Source organism: Monopterus albus, unplaced genomic scaffold, assembly GCF_001952655.1.
Source record: "Monopterus albus unplaced genomic scaffold, M_albus_1.0 scaffold99.1, whole genome shotgun sequence".
Lineage (NCBI taxonomy): Eukaryota > Metazoa > Chordata > Actinopteri > Synbranchiformes > Synbranchidae > Monopterus > Monopterus albus.
The window spans coordinates 101,929-119,000 of record NW_018127979.1 but is presented as its reverse complement, the minus strand read 5'-3'; the positions used below and the strand labels follow the sequence as shown (position 1 = coordinate 119,000).

Sequence of the window (17,072 nt, the reverse complement as noted above, 5' to 3'; positions counted from 1 at the left end):
TAATGCGCAGTTTTTATTTATACACTCCCCGGCCATTTTATTAGGTGGTCTCACTGGTTTAATGGTATGTTTTCTCATGTCTGGAGCTGTTTTTTTAGGGGCGGTAATATCAGTTGCTTACGTAGAGCTGACACAACGCCAACACACAGAACATACCCACAAAGGGAGCCGACCAACGCCCAGAGATATGGCACATAGAACTATTGAAAGAAAAGAGAAAGAAAATAGAGATGGAAAGAAAAGAAAGTTACAGGAATAGGCTGACAGAAGACGGGAAAGAAAGGCAGAAAAAAAATAAAGGAGAGTAAACAGAGGAGGGGTTCCTCCTGCTGAGTCAACACTGTTATCTTACACACACAGTATTAGCTGCTGTCACTCACAACCATCCGGCTTTACAGCACTCTGACACGTCTTCTGTAACATCACTGTGGTAACGTGACCAGTAAATTCAGAGTCACAGGTTGCCATGGTAACAGCCACTGGGCAGAGGCCTGGCGCCAACATGGCTGCTGTTGCAAAGTGGGAGGGTTAGTGAATTCTGCGACTGCGCACTGTTACACAACCATGGGGTTGTGTGTGTGTGCGTGCGTGCGTGCGTGCGTGCGTGCGTGCACGCTGAATGGTGGCATGAAGTTTGTCCCATTGATAAGAGCTGCAGGTTGTGTAACAGCTCAGTATTGCCAGCGTCCGGCTGCAGATAGCAGCTCAGATCTGCTACCATACTGCTATTGTCAGCTAGTTAGCTTGGGACAACTAGTCTGGTCAGTAGAACATCTGGGATAGCTACCAGGAACAGGATTTTAGTCTGGGGTTATTTACATTAATCTAGCCTGGTCAGTAGTTGATTACAATAAAAGACCAGGCCTGCTCAGACGTTAGTCTAAGATATTTAGCCTTAGCATGACAGGCACTTAGCACTGGGGTTCTTAACTTTAGCCTGACAGACAGTTAGCACAAGATTTCTTAGGCTTAGCCTGACAGGCAGTTAAAGCTGGGTTTCTTCCCCTTAGCCCAACTGACAGTTTTTGCTGGGATAGTTAACTTTTACCTCACAGGCAGCTGGTCTGTATTACCTATCCTTCACTTGACCAGCAGTTAGCCTAGGTTTATTAGCCTTCACCTGACAGACCGCTAATGGTGAGATAGTTCACCTTTACCTGACAGGCAGTATATTCTTAAAGAGTTAAGCTTTGCCTAACAGACAGACATCTTGCTGTCAGTTTACCTTAGACTGAAATGCAGAACGGCTGGGGTAAATGGCCTTTATCTTACTGGCAGATACTTTTAATACTGGGATAATTAGTCTTAGTTTGACCAGCAGTTATCTTAGGGCTTTTATCTCTAGTCTGACAGGAAATCAGCCTTGGATGGTTATGGTAAGTCAGACTAGGAGGTATCTTGCCATACTAACATGTATCCTGCTGAGATCACCCGAGACACTTTTCCTTAGCCTGACTGTCAGTTTGGTTTGTATTGTTAGCTTTTGGCTGACAATAATTAGTTGGGGTGACAGGTTGTGTTACGGTGGAGCATGGAATAATGAGCATTGCACAAACAGAATTTCGTCTAACCAGGTGCTGGCTTTCGATAGTTTTATGTATAATTTTGGTATATTTTTTGATACAGTTTGTTTTTGCTATGTCAACAGGAACTTAATCTTGTATGACATTATATTGACCAGGGGGTTGCATGGAATTAATTTTCTCAGTTTGACCAGGATAGAATGTGTTGCCAGGTCTGTTGTCAGCTAGCCTAGACAGGTTAGGACTGCAGCTTATGTGTCAGGCAGAGATGTTTTAAGATAGCCTGATGTAGCAGTAAGTGAGCATTAAGGGCAAAACACATTGGTGCGGACATTTCTTTTCTATGCTAGTCAATACACTGGCTAACAGAAGCTGCATGTCATTGTGGGTTCACACTTGCTGAATACTGTGTTTTTTTGTTTTTGTTTTTTTTACTTCCTCTGTGTGGTGTATCTGTTGTATGCTGCAGGCTTTTAAGTGATATGTGTGTTTTGCTACCTATTCTGTGGGTTAGTCTAATAAGAACTAACCTGACTTTGCTGATAGAATGGCCTGTTGTATGTTTGTTTTTACTGTTCAGCTTGTGGTTTGGGTTGATTTATAATTTTCTCTGTGTCTTTTGTCCAGGACTCCTCTTGTAGCATCTCTAGATGATCAGAGTGCTCCTCCCAGCAAGGGTAATCTACTATTTTGTGTATATAATAATCTCATAAGCTGACGACCTCAACATGTTATGACACTAACAAAACCCTCATTTAAGGGGCCTTTGGTTTATGACAGATACTTGAAACCAGTCACAACTTGTTTTTAAAACTTGGTCAGTGACAGGCACTATGTATTAGAATTGGCTGAGAAACTTCTCTAGCTATGGATATGTTACTGATAGGATTTTTTTTGTACTTGTGTGTGTGCGTGTGTGTGTGTGTGTGTGTGTGTGAACAGGAGCACTCAAGAACGGCTGCAGCTTTGAAGATGACCTTTCACTGGGAGCTGAAGGTCAGTACAGAATAAAACTCGCAGTACAAACAAGATTAGAGATCTCTGCTCATTGTTAACGTTTTCCTTTTACATTCTGCTATTTTTCTATTTTAACTTATGCCGCCAGTGACCGGAACACTTACATTTTGGTAAATTCTCTTGCTCTCTGTTTTGCCCAGAGTAAGATGAGAAGGTTGATATTGGTAGTGCTGCCAGTTAAAACTTGAATTTTTAGTCGAGACTCATTAACTGCAAAACTAACTGTAGTGGAAATAGAGAAGTGTGATTAATGTGCACTCTCTGCCACCCCTTGATTTCATCTGTGTTGCTGAATGCTTGTGAAGTCATTTCCTCTGCTACAGCCCAGTGTTATTGTCAATTTTTAGCAGTCAGGAGAGGACCACTGCAGTGTGTGAAGATTATTTTTGTTTTTTACTCATTACTACCCCAGTGACCCATATATCTCCATCAGCAAAATAATAATGCATACTTAAGATGCATATTTTTACAGTGGGCTTTATCAGACAGATATGGTGAGTATATACAGTATGTTCAGTCTTACAGACGACAAGTTCAAAGTCACTGTTCACTGTTAAAGTGATACAAGAATGAGCTCCAGGTGAAAAAACATGACTCACTGAGCAAACCCTACACATCAAACTACTCAGCTTTGTTCATTTCCACAGAATTCAGTAGTGATAAACAGAGCTGGGAGAAAGTCACACATGTGCAAGTCTCAAATCTCAACCTTTAAGTCTCAAGCAAGTGTCAAGTTGCTGTGGTGAGAATCAAGCAAGTTGAGTCGGGTCCCTACTATAAGTCAAGCAATTCACACATCAAGTCATACAAAATTCTCATGATCTGATAATGTTATGGAAATATCATATTTAAGGGAAACATTTACAAACTTCCCGTGATTAACTGTGCATTTGTAGACTATAAACTAACCCTTGACTCTAAGAAAGGCATGCCTTTCATGGCCATCAGAAACTCTTCTCAGTAAAATGCATAATTGATTAGAAGACAAGTTGACCAACTTGAACTTAACGTTTACTTTCTTTCTAATGTTTGACCAGTCAGTAGGTTAACTAACGTACAGATTCATGTACTCACCTTTCTTTGTGAGTTTTGTAGAGACAGATGAAGTTGGATGTTGTGGTGGTTGCTGAATTTTGCACTGAGGTTGAGTCTTTTGCCAGTGTTAGTCAAGCAAGTCTCAAGTCCTCAATTTTGCAACTTAAGTCCAACTCAAGTCATGTGACTTAAGTCCCCCACCTCTGTATACTGTTGTAATGTAACAATTCAGTAGTAGTGCAACAATACATAAACTTAGGCTAGCATTAAATATCATTGCACTGTAGACTTGTAGCAGAAACAAACAATGCTGTAGCTTCTGATTGTGACTTGACAGTTGGACTCAGCATGTCTTCCCTGGACAAACGAAAGCCATGTACTTGCAGCAGTAAGGACTTTTTGGGCTTAAAGTAAGACAGTGTTTGTTTGAAACTGTATGACTTGCAGTAGAATAACCCAAGAGCAAAATGGCATAGTATGCCAAACCAGTCTAAAATTTATCATTTTCTATACCGCTTAGTCCCGAACGGGGTCGCGGGGGTGCTGGAGCCATTCCCAGCTGGCATCGGGCGAAAGGTGGGGTACACCCTGGATAGGTCGCCAGTCCATCGCAGGGCCCCAGTTTAAAATATGTTTGTTAATTAGGTATATAGATACTATGTATATGCAATAGATTGTATCTGCATGTTGACATTGTGATTTTTGCTCATATAGCCGAGCACATCTTCGTCCCTTGATTCATTTTCCAGGATAATCCAGCAGTGACTGAACTTGGGTTTATTTTTGTATTTATTGTAAGTTGTCAGTATTTAATTACAATTAATGAACTGTCAGACAGTTTGAAAAGTAAAATTTTATTTGGTGCCATTGAAATTTGCTAAAAGCTCATAATTGTGTTTTTCCTAAACTCCCATGTGATGAGGCTCATTACCTGCAGCAGCTGAATTATTGTGATTTAGGAATTATCTCTCTGCGTCTAAAACTTCACAGATGACGGAGTTGATTGTTCAGTGAAAGCCTTGGGGAATTACTCTTAAATCAAAAAAATAAGGAGTCTAAAAATTAGGACTAACTCGATAAGTTTGGAGCTACTTTAAGCCTGAAAATGTTTTGTGAATGCTGCTCCTGATGTGCGACAAACACAACAGTGTCAGTGGAGTTAACACAACATTGGGAGAAACGCTGCATCATGTTCATTCTTCAGTCCTGTTTCTTCATGAAGGAAAAGTAAACAGTCACAGAGGTGTGGAAACACAATGTTCGCATGACTGATAGTCATGAGTGAACAACAGTCAATAATGACTTTATGTTGAAGAATTGAATGGTTGTATGTAGCAAGTTTAGTTTGATTCAGTCATTATGAGGACATTTTGGCAAGTTCTCACAATTTAAATGGGATTTTTTTAGGGTTAAGATCCTAATGTCTTCCCTCTAACAGATTTCTATTTCTTGGATGGAGTAGCCTTAAGGATGCAAAATGAATTTCAGTCTAAAACCTGACAATAAAGTTGTTGTATCATATCATATTTCAATAAAGAAAGAATAAAGAATACCATCCAGAAATATAGAGTTTAGTGTTGCTTAAAACTTAACTTCTCCTCAGTTAGTGTTTGTGTTTCTATACATTCCTGCACCCTCTAAGTTTCCTGTAATAATTTATCTTCCCACACCACACCCTTTGAACACTTTTCTCCATTTGAACTTAAATGAGCTTAAAGGCTGTGTGTTAATTTGGATGAGTACTGCATTTGCTGAAAACTTAAGCAGCCTCTTTACTTGAGTTGTTCTGTCTACTTCCTGTATCAGCATATGTTGTTTTGTCCTGACAGTAAGCGCCTTAATCGTGTTTACTGATAGTTGACAGAAGTAGCTGATGTCCTCAGCTCTGCAGAAGGCTTTAGAGATGTCATGTTTGAACAGATTCTAATGGGCTGTACTGATGTCAAATGTTATCAGGACAGTATAGGAAGGGATTAAAGTGTTATTGTCTGAATGAAATGAAGTGAATTAGTAAATTAAAGGGCCCAGGGTGAATAGGCATTGGAGTGAGTAAGTGTTTTAGTGTGAAGAGACAAGTTATCATCATATTTGTCTCCTTTAATCCAACTGTCTGTCAGAGAAGAAATCATTTTGTATTTCTAGGAAGAAGAAGATATTCAGCTAAAGTGAAGTAGAAAAAAAGAGAGGCTCACTCTCACAGACAGTAGCAGGGTAGCACGTCTCAACATGTTCCTCGTACTTGTACAAGAGAGCAGCCGTCACACCTTCAGCTCTCTGACACAATAGAAACTAACCTGATTCATTCTATAACATCCCAGTGCCAAAATATTTGCCATTAAAATTCTGGCGCATCACCATGTAGGTAAATTGTTGATGGCTGCATGCATGATACTGTTCTAATGCTAAGCTGCATATTAAGACTTTAGGCACTAGTGAGTGTGCTTACAGCAATTCTGTTTATCAGTTAACTTCATACAAAGTCAAGTAAACAATCAAACAAACAAACAAACAAAAACTAATCTCAGTGTTCAGTGTGACCACCCTTTGCCTCTAAAATGGCACTAATTCTCCTCACTACACTAGTTTTTCCAGGTTGTTCCAAGTATCTTGGAGAACTTGCCGCAGTTTGCCAGTGGATTTAGTTTGTCTCGGTGACTTCTGTAATTCCAGACTGATTCCACTGACTGCTGAATTTGCATGATGGATAAGAATCCAAGTACCAAAAATGTTTGTCCAGTGTTGCGTGTTCCAGGCAAAAAGTATTTATCATCTGATTTATGCAGATGTAAATAAAAAATAATCTGTTTTTATATTGCAGTGCAGAGTTGGTTAGACCTTGTATTATAAGTATGATCAGACTCTTATTGTATAACCTGCCTGTCTGTATGAGGATGTTGTTTAACTGCTACATTTGGCAAATCCAGCACACTATGATATTATTAATTGAGGATGCTGGAATGTACAAGTTGTGAATGGGGAATTTGTTATTAATGTGATCTATAACCCCACGCTGACCATCCCATCCTATTCACACCACTTCAGCATGTGGGGAAAGCTTGACAAACCTAGTGTGCCTGGTTATAGTTGCTAAGGTGTGATTAGCCTGGCAAAGAAGCAATATGAAGAACTTAATTTGAGCTTGGGGTGGGGGGCTGTTACTTTGATTAGTGAATGATAAAAATATTTATTGGGTGCTGACTAATATGTTGCCTTCCTTCAGCCTGATGTGTTTTTTTTTTAACTGATAATATGAGTAATCTTACCTTCATTGTTTTTTTTTCTGCAGCCAACCATCTTCAGTCCACTAACAATAAAACTCAACCCTGGTGAGTTCATTTGTATTTTATTCTCTACATTCGGTCATTGTACCTCCTAATGTGCCCCAGGGCAAAAATGTTAGGGTCCTATTAAACCCCACTGTACATGGCAGTTTTCTTATTTTCTCAGAATCCAATCAGTCAATGGACAGAAAATTAGTTGGCAACACTTTTAAATTTAGATTTTTATTAAGTGTTTTGTCATTCTTAAAGCAGGAAAATACAAAACTCTCCAGTGTTAAGACATGCTATTTTCATATGATGGTAATCTCAATATTTTTGACTGTTGATCAGACAACAGAAGCTTCACTTGAGCTTCAGGGAATGATGATGTACCTTCTTTTTTTCTTTATACTGTGTTCTGACATTTTATACACTGAACAATCAGTCAGTTATTCAGTTATAAGAAAATCATTGTCAGACTTACTCTTCTCTTATGATGGAACAATAAGGCGTGGACTGAGGTTTTCTGTGTGGTAATTGCTTGACACAGATAAAGATGGATGCATTTTGATAAAACAACTTTAAAATGAAGAAGCCTGATATAAATTCAAGCAATTCAGGTCTTAAAACTAGATTTTGAATAGGCTCTCTGCAAGAGGAAACTATTAAATTGAGGTTGGAGGACTCATAGTTTAATATTTTAAAGTCCAGCTGACAGATAAATCAGTTTCTCTACTCTGTGTATGTTAATGTTTCTGTGCATGTAAATGTGTTTTGTGTAGTCTCACTCTTGCTGCACAAGCGAAGAGGAGTCACTTTAAAGAGAACGGCAGAAGTATGAACTCGACAGGGTCTGGGAAGAGCAGCACTGTGTCCAGGTCAGTACATCGCCCTAGTCTTCAGTCATTCTCTTAGAGGTTTCTGCAGGAAGCATGTAGTGATCTCTGGTAGAGAGGGGCTGGAGACGTAGAGAGCTGTTATTTCAAAGCTCCCAATATTTTTTTCAGCCTAGAGCACATGTGTTAAACTCAAGGCCCGCGGGCCACATTCGGCCCGCTGTACAATTACAACCCGCCCGCGAATTATAACACACAAACTACAAATCCCATAATGCAGCACAACAGCTGCCTTACTGAATAATAGGCTCCCTGTGATCATTCCTGCGTCAATTACGTCAGATCAATCAAGCGTCTGTTGATGTATACAACCCTAATTTCAAGTCAAAGCTAGCCCCTAACAATGGCCAAGAGAAAAGTTTATTTTGAAAACAAACCCTTTCAAAACCGGTGGGAGGCTGAGTATATGTTTACTGACATTGCCGGTAAACCCGTGTGTCTTATTTATGGAGCTAATGTGGCTGTAATTAAAGAATATAACCTAAGACGGCACTACGAGACAAAACATCAGGACAAGCTGGAAAAACGTGAATGCAGAGCAGAAGCTACAGAAGGTAGAGGAGTTGAAGAGGAATCTGACATCACAGCAGATGTTTTCACCAAAGCAAAATCACACAGTGAAGCTGCTGTGAAAGCAAGTTTTATTGCGGCAGAGGAGAAAATGAGCCCGGCCATTTACCGAGGGAGAGTTTCTGAAGAGCTGCATGATGAAAGTGTGCAACGTCTTGTGTCCAGACAAAAAGCAGGTGTTTGCAAATGTAAGCCTTAGTAGAAATACGGTTGTGACTAACTGTACAAAATGCATCCTCCAGTCTAAAGTTAGTGGCAGGCAGACCGCATTTTAAAAACACAGGGTAGAGAATTCAGGGACACAGAGAACTTAACCCAAAAAACTAACCAGACATATAATGTGTAAGAATTTTATTAAATCAGACATTGTTTGTGATATTATGTACAGCTGACTTTTTTTTCAGCAGTAGCTATTCAATTACATTATTACCTCTCTGCAGGTGGAAGGCTGCACAGTGCACACCTTCCAGCTCTTCAGCAAGCTAACCATTGTACAGTACAAAAATGTCAAATATACATGCTTGCCCACCAGAGAGCTCTAACAAGTTCATATTTCAAGTGTAAAAAGTCGTGCTCAGTGCATTTCTAGGTCATAACTGATAATGTTTAACAGATCCTTAGTAAAAGTAAATTTTGTTATTAATTTTTGAATAAATGATGTTTGATTTTTTAAATTCTTAGAGAACATCAGTATGGATCTCAGAAGTTGAGTACTGCTATAGTTATTAATAGGCATTAATCTACCACTTATTCAATTACTTTGTCCACAAAATGACCAAAAATACTCTTGTTTTAATTTTCATAGACCAACCTAATGTATTGAAATGTCTTGTTTTGTCAGTCCACATCCATAGATAGCCAATTTACTGTTATGCTTGATAAAGAAAAACATCAAATCATCTTATCAAAAAAGTTAGAAACCACAAATATTGAACATTTGGTGGGGTTGGGGATAGCTCATAGTGTCACTGCTCTAAAGAAAGTCTGGGTTCTGACCTTTCCAGATCTCCATCGTTGAAGCAGGAGTGGTCAGTAAACTACCTTAATGTGCATCAGTACATTGGTCTTTGGAGGATTTACTATTGATCTGTCTGCTCTCTGTGCTACTGGTAGCATTGTGGGAGGCTGATTTATTGGTGGTGGTGAGGGGTCAGACTGGAGGGTGTGCCCAATGGGGGGCAGTGCTCCAGCATTTGGTGGTGTGATGGTTTATAATGAGCCAGGGTTAGTGCATCATGGGCAATCCATCCTCTGTTGTATGTTGTTGAAGCAAAGTTTGAGAGCAGATTGAAGGGTTGTCAGGGTGAAAACCAGTCAGTGCGTCAGACATTCAGGGAGCCACTTTTGCTCCATTAAAGGATAAGATTGCAAGTTTTCAAGTTTAAAAAATAGTCCTTTGCCCATATGTACATTGAAATAATTCATGCATGCTGTTTTCTCTGTTCATACTGTCCTTTCTAATGTTCCCTTCCTGTACTTACAACACAAGTGATGGTGACAAAATCCATAGTTCTCCTTTTGTGCAAACTTGTATTCCAAAGTTTATTTAAAAAATGTCAGACTTCACTGCAGCTCAACAGGGAAACACTGTCCAGGGAAACTAAGTAGGAATTTTATGTCAGAAAGATATTTTGAAAGAGATCCACTTGATTTGTCTTATAGTACTTTGACTGCTGAAGCTTCTTATGATAAACCTTTGAATTAGGAAGGGCATTAAGAAAGGTTCTTTTAATGGTGTGAACAAGAGGAATGATTACAGAAAGATAAAATGGTTTTACTGTTTATATGAGCACCTGACTTTTGTGTTAAGATTGGAAAAAAGATCCTTTAAACATACCAAAAGAGGGCAAAAAGCTGAATTTGTTCTCTGCTGCAGGAGCTGTTCACAGCATTATACAATACATGAGCTTCAGTGCAACCCTGATTGTGGTTAAAAAGAAACCAGAAGACATTTTCTGTTATCCTGTTAGAGAGTCCCTCCAGGAATCTGTGGTTTTGTGATCAAAGAATGACTGTAGAGTCAACAAAAAAGGGCCAAACTCAAAGAATGCCTGCTGATTCAACTACCACAATGTTATGTGGTTCGTGTTCAAACCTGCCAATTCAATGGATAGATGGGGGGGGGGTGGCTCTTTGCTTTTCTGGAACATTCCTGGTCTGGAATAGAAAGCCCTGAACAGGACATTCCTGAAATCCCTAAACTTGTTTTTCATCTCACTGGAGCTTATTATATACCATAATTGAGTAAGCTAAACCAGGTTCTAGACTCAGAGATATTAGAGTGAGTGCACGAAATTCATTGTCGGCTTTAATCTCAGTACGAGATTCTTGCTAATTAACCAAAAAATAGAAAATCATCAGCCTTGTCCTTTAAAAGCTGCTGCAAAATAAACCTCACTTGGGTCATTTTGGTCCACAACAATCACAGAGCAACTTTGCTGCATTCTGGACGGACTGATCTTCTGCCAATGGCAAGATTCTTCAGATCTCTGTCTGCTCTAGGAGGAGCTGTTGATGAGGTGGGGAGGGGCAAAGCATTAATTGTAGTCTCCAGGGAGGCTGAGCATCACACTTGCATACTTCATTACTAACTATCTAATGAACTAACTACCTCATTACCAGACAGACCATCTAACAGCAAGCACTGTGTGAGACGTGCTAACTGGCTGTCTGTGTTTAGTGGTCAGAGGAGCATCCTCCTTACCCTGTGGTTAGACTGACTAAACTAACCAGCAGACTAACTCACCAGCTAAATGACTGGCTGGCCGACTGACTGACTGTCTGTGTATATCCACAGTGTGTCAGAGCTGCTGGATCTGTATGAGGAGGACCCAGAGGAAATCCTCCTAAATCTTGGTTTTGGTCAAGAAGAACCTGACTTGACATCGCGGGTTCCCTCCAGGTTCTTAAACAGTTCCTCATCAGCACAAGGCATCGACATCAAGGTACTGACGATAACAGGGTTTACATAGACTGATGTTTAGCAGGTGTAATGTTTACCATGTTCACCGTCATATTTTAGAGTGTTAGCTTTCCAGTATTTGGAAATTAGCACTAAACCAAAGTACAGCTGAGGCCAATCAGAATTTCATCTGTTTTGCAGGTGTATGGTCATAAGCCAAAGTACAGTAAGAGATACATTTAAATTTTAACCTCATGATGCCCCTAGATGAGATGTAGTCAAATGTGTGTAGTCAGTTTATCCAGTAGTTGTTGTAGACATTTCACTCAAAATCACAAATATAAACCTTATGGTGGCAGAAGAGGAAAAATCTGGGGAACAGCAAAGTCATTAAGATTCATCCTTTGAGGACCTTGACTATCTCTGCAGAATGTCAGGGTAATCCGTTCAGTAGTTTAGATATTTCAGTCTAGACCAGAGTGGTGATCTGCTGCTAGCATGCTCAAAAAACACCAAACCGTATTGGTCAACCACTGCTGGTTTTGTACCATTGATCACTGGCCACTGATTTATAATGTCTTCCTGTGGTTCACCTACAGGTCTACCTGGGAGCTCAGATGCAACGCATGGAAGTGGAGAACCCCAGCTATGCTCTGACTAGTATGTACCTCCATGCTGTCTACAGCGTTTCAGTGTGTATAACTGCACTCTACATCCTCAACAGTGTGTTCTACTGTAATCAGTTTCAGTGGCGAAACAGCACCCAAACACCTTGGTCCTGCAGATTCAGGGTTAAACATGTTAGTGATGAGAAGCTCAGGGGTTCATGTTCTGAAACTGTAGACAGAGGAAGCGAAGCTCAAAGACTGTGTGTGTGTTCTGTTCCCAGTATTATTGTGGCATGTTGTGTGGTCCTTCAGTTTGTTTCACTGTTCTGCCAATTGCCTGGACAACACACCCAACAAGGACAAAGATCTGTTTGTCCCAGACACACACACACACACACACACACACACACAGACCTGCTTCAACAACATCCTGGCCTCTTTTTTGGTTTCAAACTTATGCTTGCATGAAGATGCTGCCTCACTAACTGAACACACACATCCACACACAGCTGATTCTCTTCTTTTTGACAGTTACTTGTCTTGGTGCTGCAAAAAAAAGACCTCATGTGTATGAGAATATGAATCACTCCATAGCTGGAAGTACTTCAGGTTTGTAAAAGTTTGATTTCACCCCTCGATGGCTGTTTGATGAGATTGAAACTCATCAATGGGCCCAGTTTGTCTGAGAGTAAATGAGTCAGAATGGTCTAAATATGAGTGGCACAGCAGCGTGGTGGTTAATGCTGTTCCCTCAGAGTAAGAAGGTTCCAGCTTCGAGCTGATGCCAACCCAGGGCCTTTCTGTGCCAAGTTTGCATGTTCTCCGTGCTTCCTCCCACAGTCCAAAGACATGGCACTTAGGTTGACTGGCAACTCTAAATTGCCTGTAGAAGTATGTGTGGTTGTTTGTCTACATTTTGGCCTATGATAGACTGGGTGCACCCTGCCTCTTGCCTCATGACCCTATTCAGGAATAAGCAGTATAGATAATGGCTGGATGGTTTAAACATTTGCATTTCATCATAAATTGGTATTTGTGTCTCTCTTTGTTTGATCTGTGGGGTTTTCCTGCTGTTCAGTGCATGAGTCTACATGCTTCAGTTTTCCAAGTCTTATTTACCTTATATGTCCTGGCCATGATGTTGTTTGTGATTTGAATATAGTCTTTATTTAAACTCAAAGGACACATTGTGGAACAAGAGCCCTCTTTTGCAAGTGTGTGTTGCTGAAATGTATAAGCTTACTTTATCTGATAATGTCACTGTGAGTGACAGACACATTTCTGATCTGCTCTCCATTTATTCTGGATTCAGATTTCTCTTCAGCCTGTTGGGCAAAGGTTACCAAATGTATGCGTGTTAGGTTTCTAAAACAAACAACCTGATACTGAGAGCTGGAGTAGCTGCTCCTGTATGCATATCATGCTCATAGACTTATAACAGTATCATGACCTAGTTTTTTTTTTTTTTCCTGTCAGGAGCTGTTTGGTGGCACGCACACTGAGTCAATAGATGAGAAAAGGGCCAGTAATAACGGACCTGTACCATTTACAAGGGCATTGTTGTTGTGCATTTTTAAAGAGTAAATTCTATCTCATACAGCTGTGCATGGACAGACATCCACTTTAATGACGACTTTGAGCACAGACAGGACAGAAACTGAAAGTGTTCTGCACTGTAAGAGATGGTATCTCTTGAGTAAGCATAAACTAAGTGCTCAGATCAGCGCACTTTCTTTTTTCAGTCTGTCCCTATCATAAATCAGGTTGTGCTTTTAACAGACAGAGTGTTTTACATTTGCTGCCCTGCCCACTGGGAATTCAACATCTTGCCCAAGGACAATTCAACATGTGAACAGGAGGCGCTGGGGATGGACATGCAAATGACTTTATGTGGTTAGTTCTCTTGTCTGGTGTTCAGCTACCAATGTGTGACTGTTGGCTCGAAACACTGTTCTCTTAAATTTGCTGGGAGTCAGTGCAGTGTGCAGATGTTTTGTTTTACATTTGTCTCATTTTAATACATTTCTTATACTGTCATAGTAAGTAATGGCACCGTTGGCAGTTGTTAGCCATTAATAAGAAAATAAACATTAAGCCTACATCTGATGGTGACACTTAAGCGATTCTTAAGTAAGCCAAGTACTGAACCTAAATCTCAAAGTAATAATCTTTAAGAAATAAATTAAGATAGTATTTTTTAGTTTTTGGATTGTAGTAGTGTCTCAACATATTTGAGACAAAAGGTGTAAGGAAAAAATCTTAAACATTTTAAGAGCTTTAGGTATGTCTAAGTAATGTCTTAAGTATGTCCTCTGGGATCTCTTGTAGGACTCCCTGTTCTTGGCCCTGGCCAAGACAGCAGCATCAGTTGTTCAGACCGAAAATAATTCAATAAAAAAAAAATCACGACAACAGATAATGTTTAAAATCTACAAAAGCAGGTAGTTTTTGTGACTCTGGTTGTGAACAATCAGACATCTCCCCTCATGGTATTGTGGGGTTGATACAAGTCAACTAAAGCACCTTCACAGAAGCATACTTGTTACTGAAGGTATAAGCACACTCAAAAACGGATTAGCTGGTTTAGTGCGGCATCCGACCACAACTGGAAGCAAATGTGTTTAAACTGTTCAGAACAGCTACACTCGAGGGTTTCAGTGAATATCTGACTTTCACAGACGGGGGTGAGGTGTGATAATCATTCAAGTCAGGATACTTCTGGACAATTTGTCCTTGAGGGCGTTCACAGTGTTGTGCTCATTTGTGCACTTTAAAAATGATGGAACTGTGGAGAACAAAGTGAGCTTGAAAAAGAAGCTCACACCCTGGTGATTTTCACATTCAGTTCCCAGTACAGAGAAGGCACTGAGAGAAGGAGTTTGAGACACTGTTCGACCAGTACTTCATTGGAAGTACACTGACTCCTTAAGTGTAATATACTGTCTAAAGCCCTTTTCAGAGATGGGATTTGTAACATTGCTGCATCATCAGTCTATTAAAGCTACAGCTTATGTTAATGTTCATCATGGTTTCATTCACACATACCCACTACTGTGATGGAGAGTACCATCTATGCCTATGATATTTGAGTTTGGACATTACATCAAGTGACTTGTAATGTATGAGGCCAGAGTTGTTTTACTACAACATGCCTGTTGTAGATATTTTTTTTTCTCATGTTATTACTGTTTAGGGCCTTCTTCAAAACTATGTGTTTAGTGTGCGGAGCACCTACTATCATGACTGATAAGCCCCACCATATGTAACAACATCCTACGCCAGTAAGTTGCAACCTTATGCATTCCTATCCATTAATTCAACTGCATGCTCAGACTTGTGCCATGTTGAAATGATATGCAAATGTTTCTACATCCGGATTAGTATGATTTCCCATTGTGACTGAAAATTGACCAGGGTGCTCATTCAGCCATGAAACCCACAAGTTCAGATGCCATCAGATTAATGGAGAGGAGTCTGAAAGGGTCTGAAGACACCACACTTGGGTAGTGAAACTTGGTGTCATTAATGTTGCAGTGAAGAACTGGATCTTTCTAAGTTAACTGCTCCTTTAACAGTTTCTGCTCTGTTTGTGGCTCCTGGAAGCGTTCTTCTTTTCCAGAGCATTCTCATACTGTCCCATCGGTTCCTCGGATCCCAGACACGTGTGTGTGTTGTTTGTTATGTAACTCTGTTCTCACCATCAAAGAGAATCTCTTGGGATGAAGAGAGAGAAAAAGTAGAGTACATGCTGTTTTCTTTTATTCCTCACTTCCTGTTTTAGGATCCTCAGAATGAACATTAGTGCAGAGTCAGCAACCAGCAGGAAACACACAGTATTACTATCATCACACACAGCTGTTGCTGTAATAAGTGGTTCTGGTGCTGTCGTTATGTGCAGATATGACTGAAATAGCTGCACAACACCGATATATATAGTATTTGCTTAATATTTGTGTTAGCATTTATATTTTTTTGTGTGTTGTAGCTTTTTTCAGAATCTTCTAGGTTAAAGATATAGCAGTTGATTTTATTGGTCTTTTGGCAGCAGAATAAGCTAAAAGCACACCGATGTCATATTATCACCTTATAAATTTATTTAGGCAGATGGTTGACAATGTATACATCCAGCACACACAGAGCAACATTGTCACTACATTAGATGTGTGTGTCCACCTAATGAATCAGTGTCTACAATGGTCACTCTCCTTTTAGCTTTGGTTTGGTCTCTGTCAGCTCCACTATATTCACCAGCTAGTCTCTTAAATTGGTCTGCTGTTTGGTGCGGAGCAGGTAATGTACAGTGTTTATCAGGAGCTTATCAAGACCTTTTTCCACTGGAAACAGCTGTCTGCTGGAAATGAGGTGAATGAGAGCGCTTCGACTTTAACTTGCATTAAATGTTTGGTTAAAACCACAAAGCCTGAAAACTCCACAATTCAGCAGAATTGCCTGTGTAACAGTGAATTACAGTGTGGGCTGCCACTTGAGTTGTGTTTTAGCATATTTATTTACAATGGCACCAAAAGTATTCTGAATTAGCTATGTATGGGCCTGGATTACTTTGACACTGAAGAAAACATTCTGTGTTTTCTGATTGCATTTAGGAACATGCATTCACGGTGGACATCAGAGATAACAGTACCTGTTAAAGTGTAAGCCACAAATCTAAAAATATGCTTTATTTAGATTTGACCAGTGGTGGAAGGTAACTAAGGACATTTACTCCAGTACTGTACTTAAGTACAATTTAGAAATATCTGCACTTGAGTGTTTTCATTTTGTGCTATTTCAGACCTTACTACATTTGAGATGCAAATATTGTACTATAGTTATTAGTTTCTTTTTGCAAAAACGGCAGTAATCATAAGACTTCATTAATCTTGGGGGGAAAATTTGCTCAAAGCATTTGACATTATTGACCCATTCACAACTGCAGTAATGCAGTTTTCTGTCATCCAGACAAGATGTTTCAGTGCTTCCTCTAATATGAAAGAGGATTTTTCATGTGACAGCAGTCATGTAAATGAATGTCACCAATGTATCAACCAGCCAGGATGGGGTCAGAGGTGAGCGAATAAAGCCTGTGATGGCATTAAGTTCTGAGACACTTACAGAAGACAGACGTTTGTGTTTCATAACAGACTGACAAGTATTTAGACGGTGAGGAGGAAGGAAGGAAAGTATGCATGTCATCATCCTTTTAGAGACTGACAGCTCAACTTACACAACCATAGATGAAGAAGGGAAGAGTGGCTGTGACT

General features: G+C 39.9%; 1 protein-coding gene across 2 annotated transcripts in view; it reads left to right on the top strand.

Annotated features, from left to right (window-relative positions):
• itprid2 (ITPR interacting domain containing 2) overlaps positions 1–17,072 on the top strand; it is a 45,460-nt gene that overhangs the window by 13,043 nt on the left and 15,345 nt on the right. For both annotated transcript variants that reach the window (XM_020609414.1, XM_020609413.1), the window contains exons 4-9: positions 2,151–2,200; positions 2,466–2,519; positions 6,862–6,901; positions 7,618–7,713; positions 11,099–11,246; positions 11,803–11,863. In XM_020609414.1, coding sequence (XP_020465070.1) covers positions 2,151–2,200; positions 2,466–2,519; positions 6,862–6,901; positions 7,618–7,713; positions 11,099–11,246; positions 11,803–11,863 — 449 coding nt within the window. The remainder of the gene's footprint in view (positions 1–2,150; positions 2,201–2,465; positions 2,520–6,861; positions 6,902–7,617; positions 7,714–11,098; positions 11,247–11,802; positions 11,864–17,072) is intronic.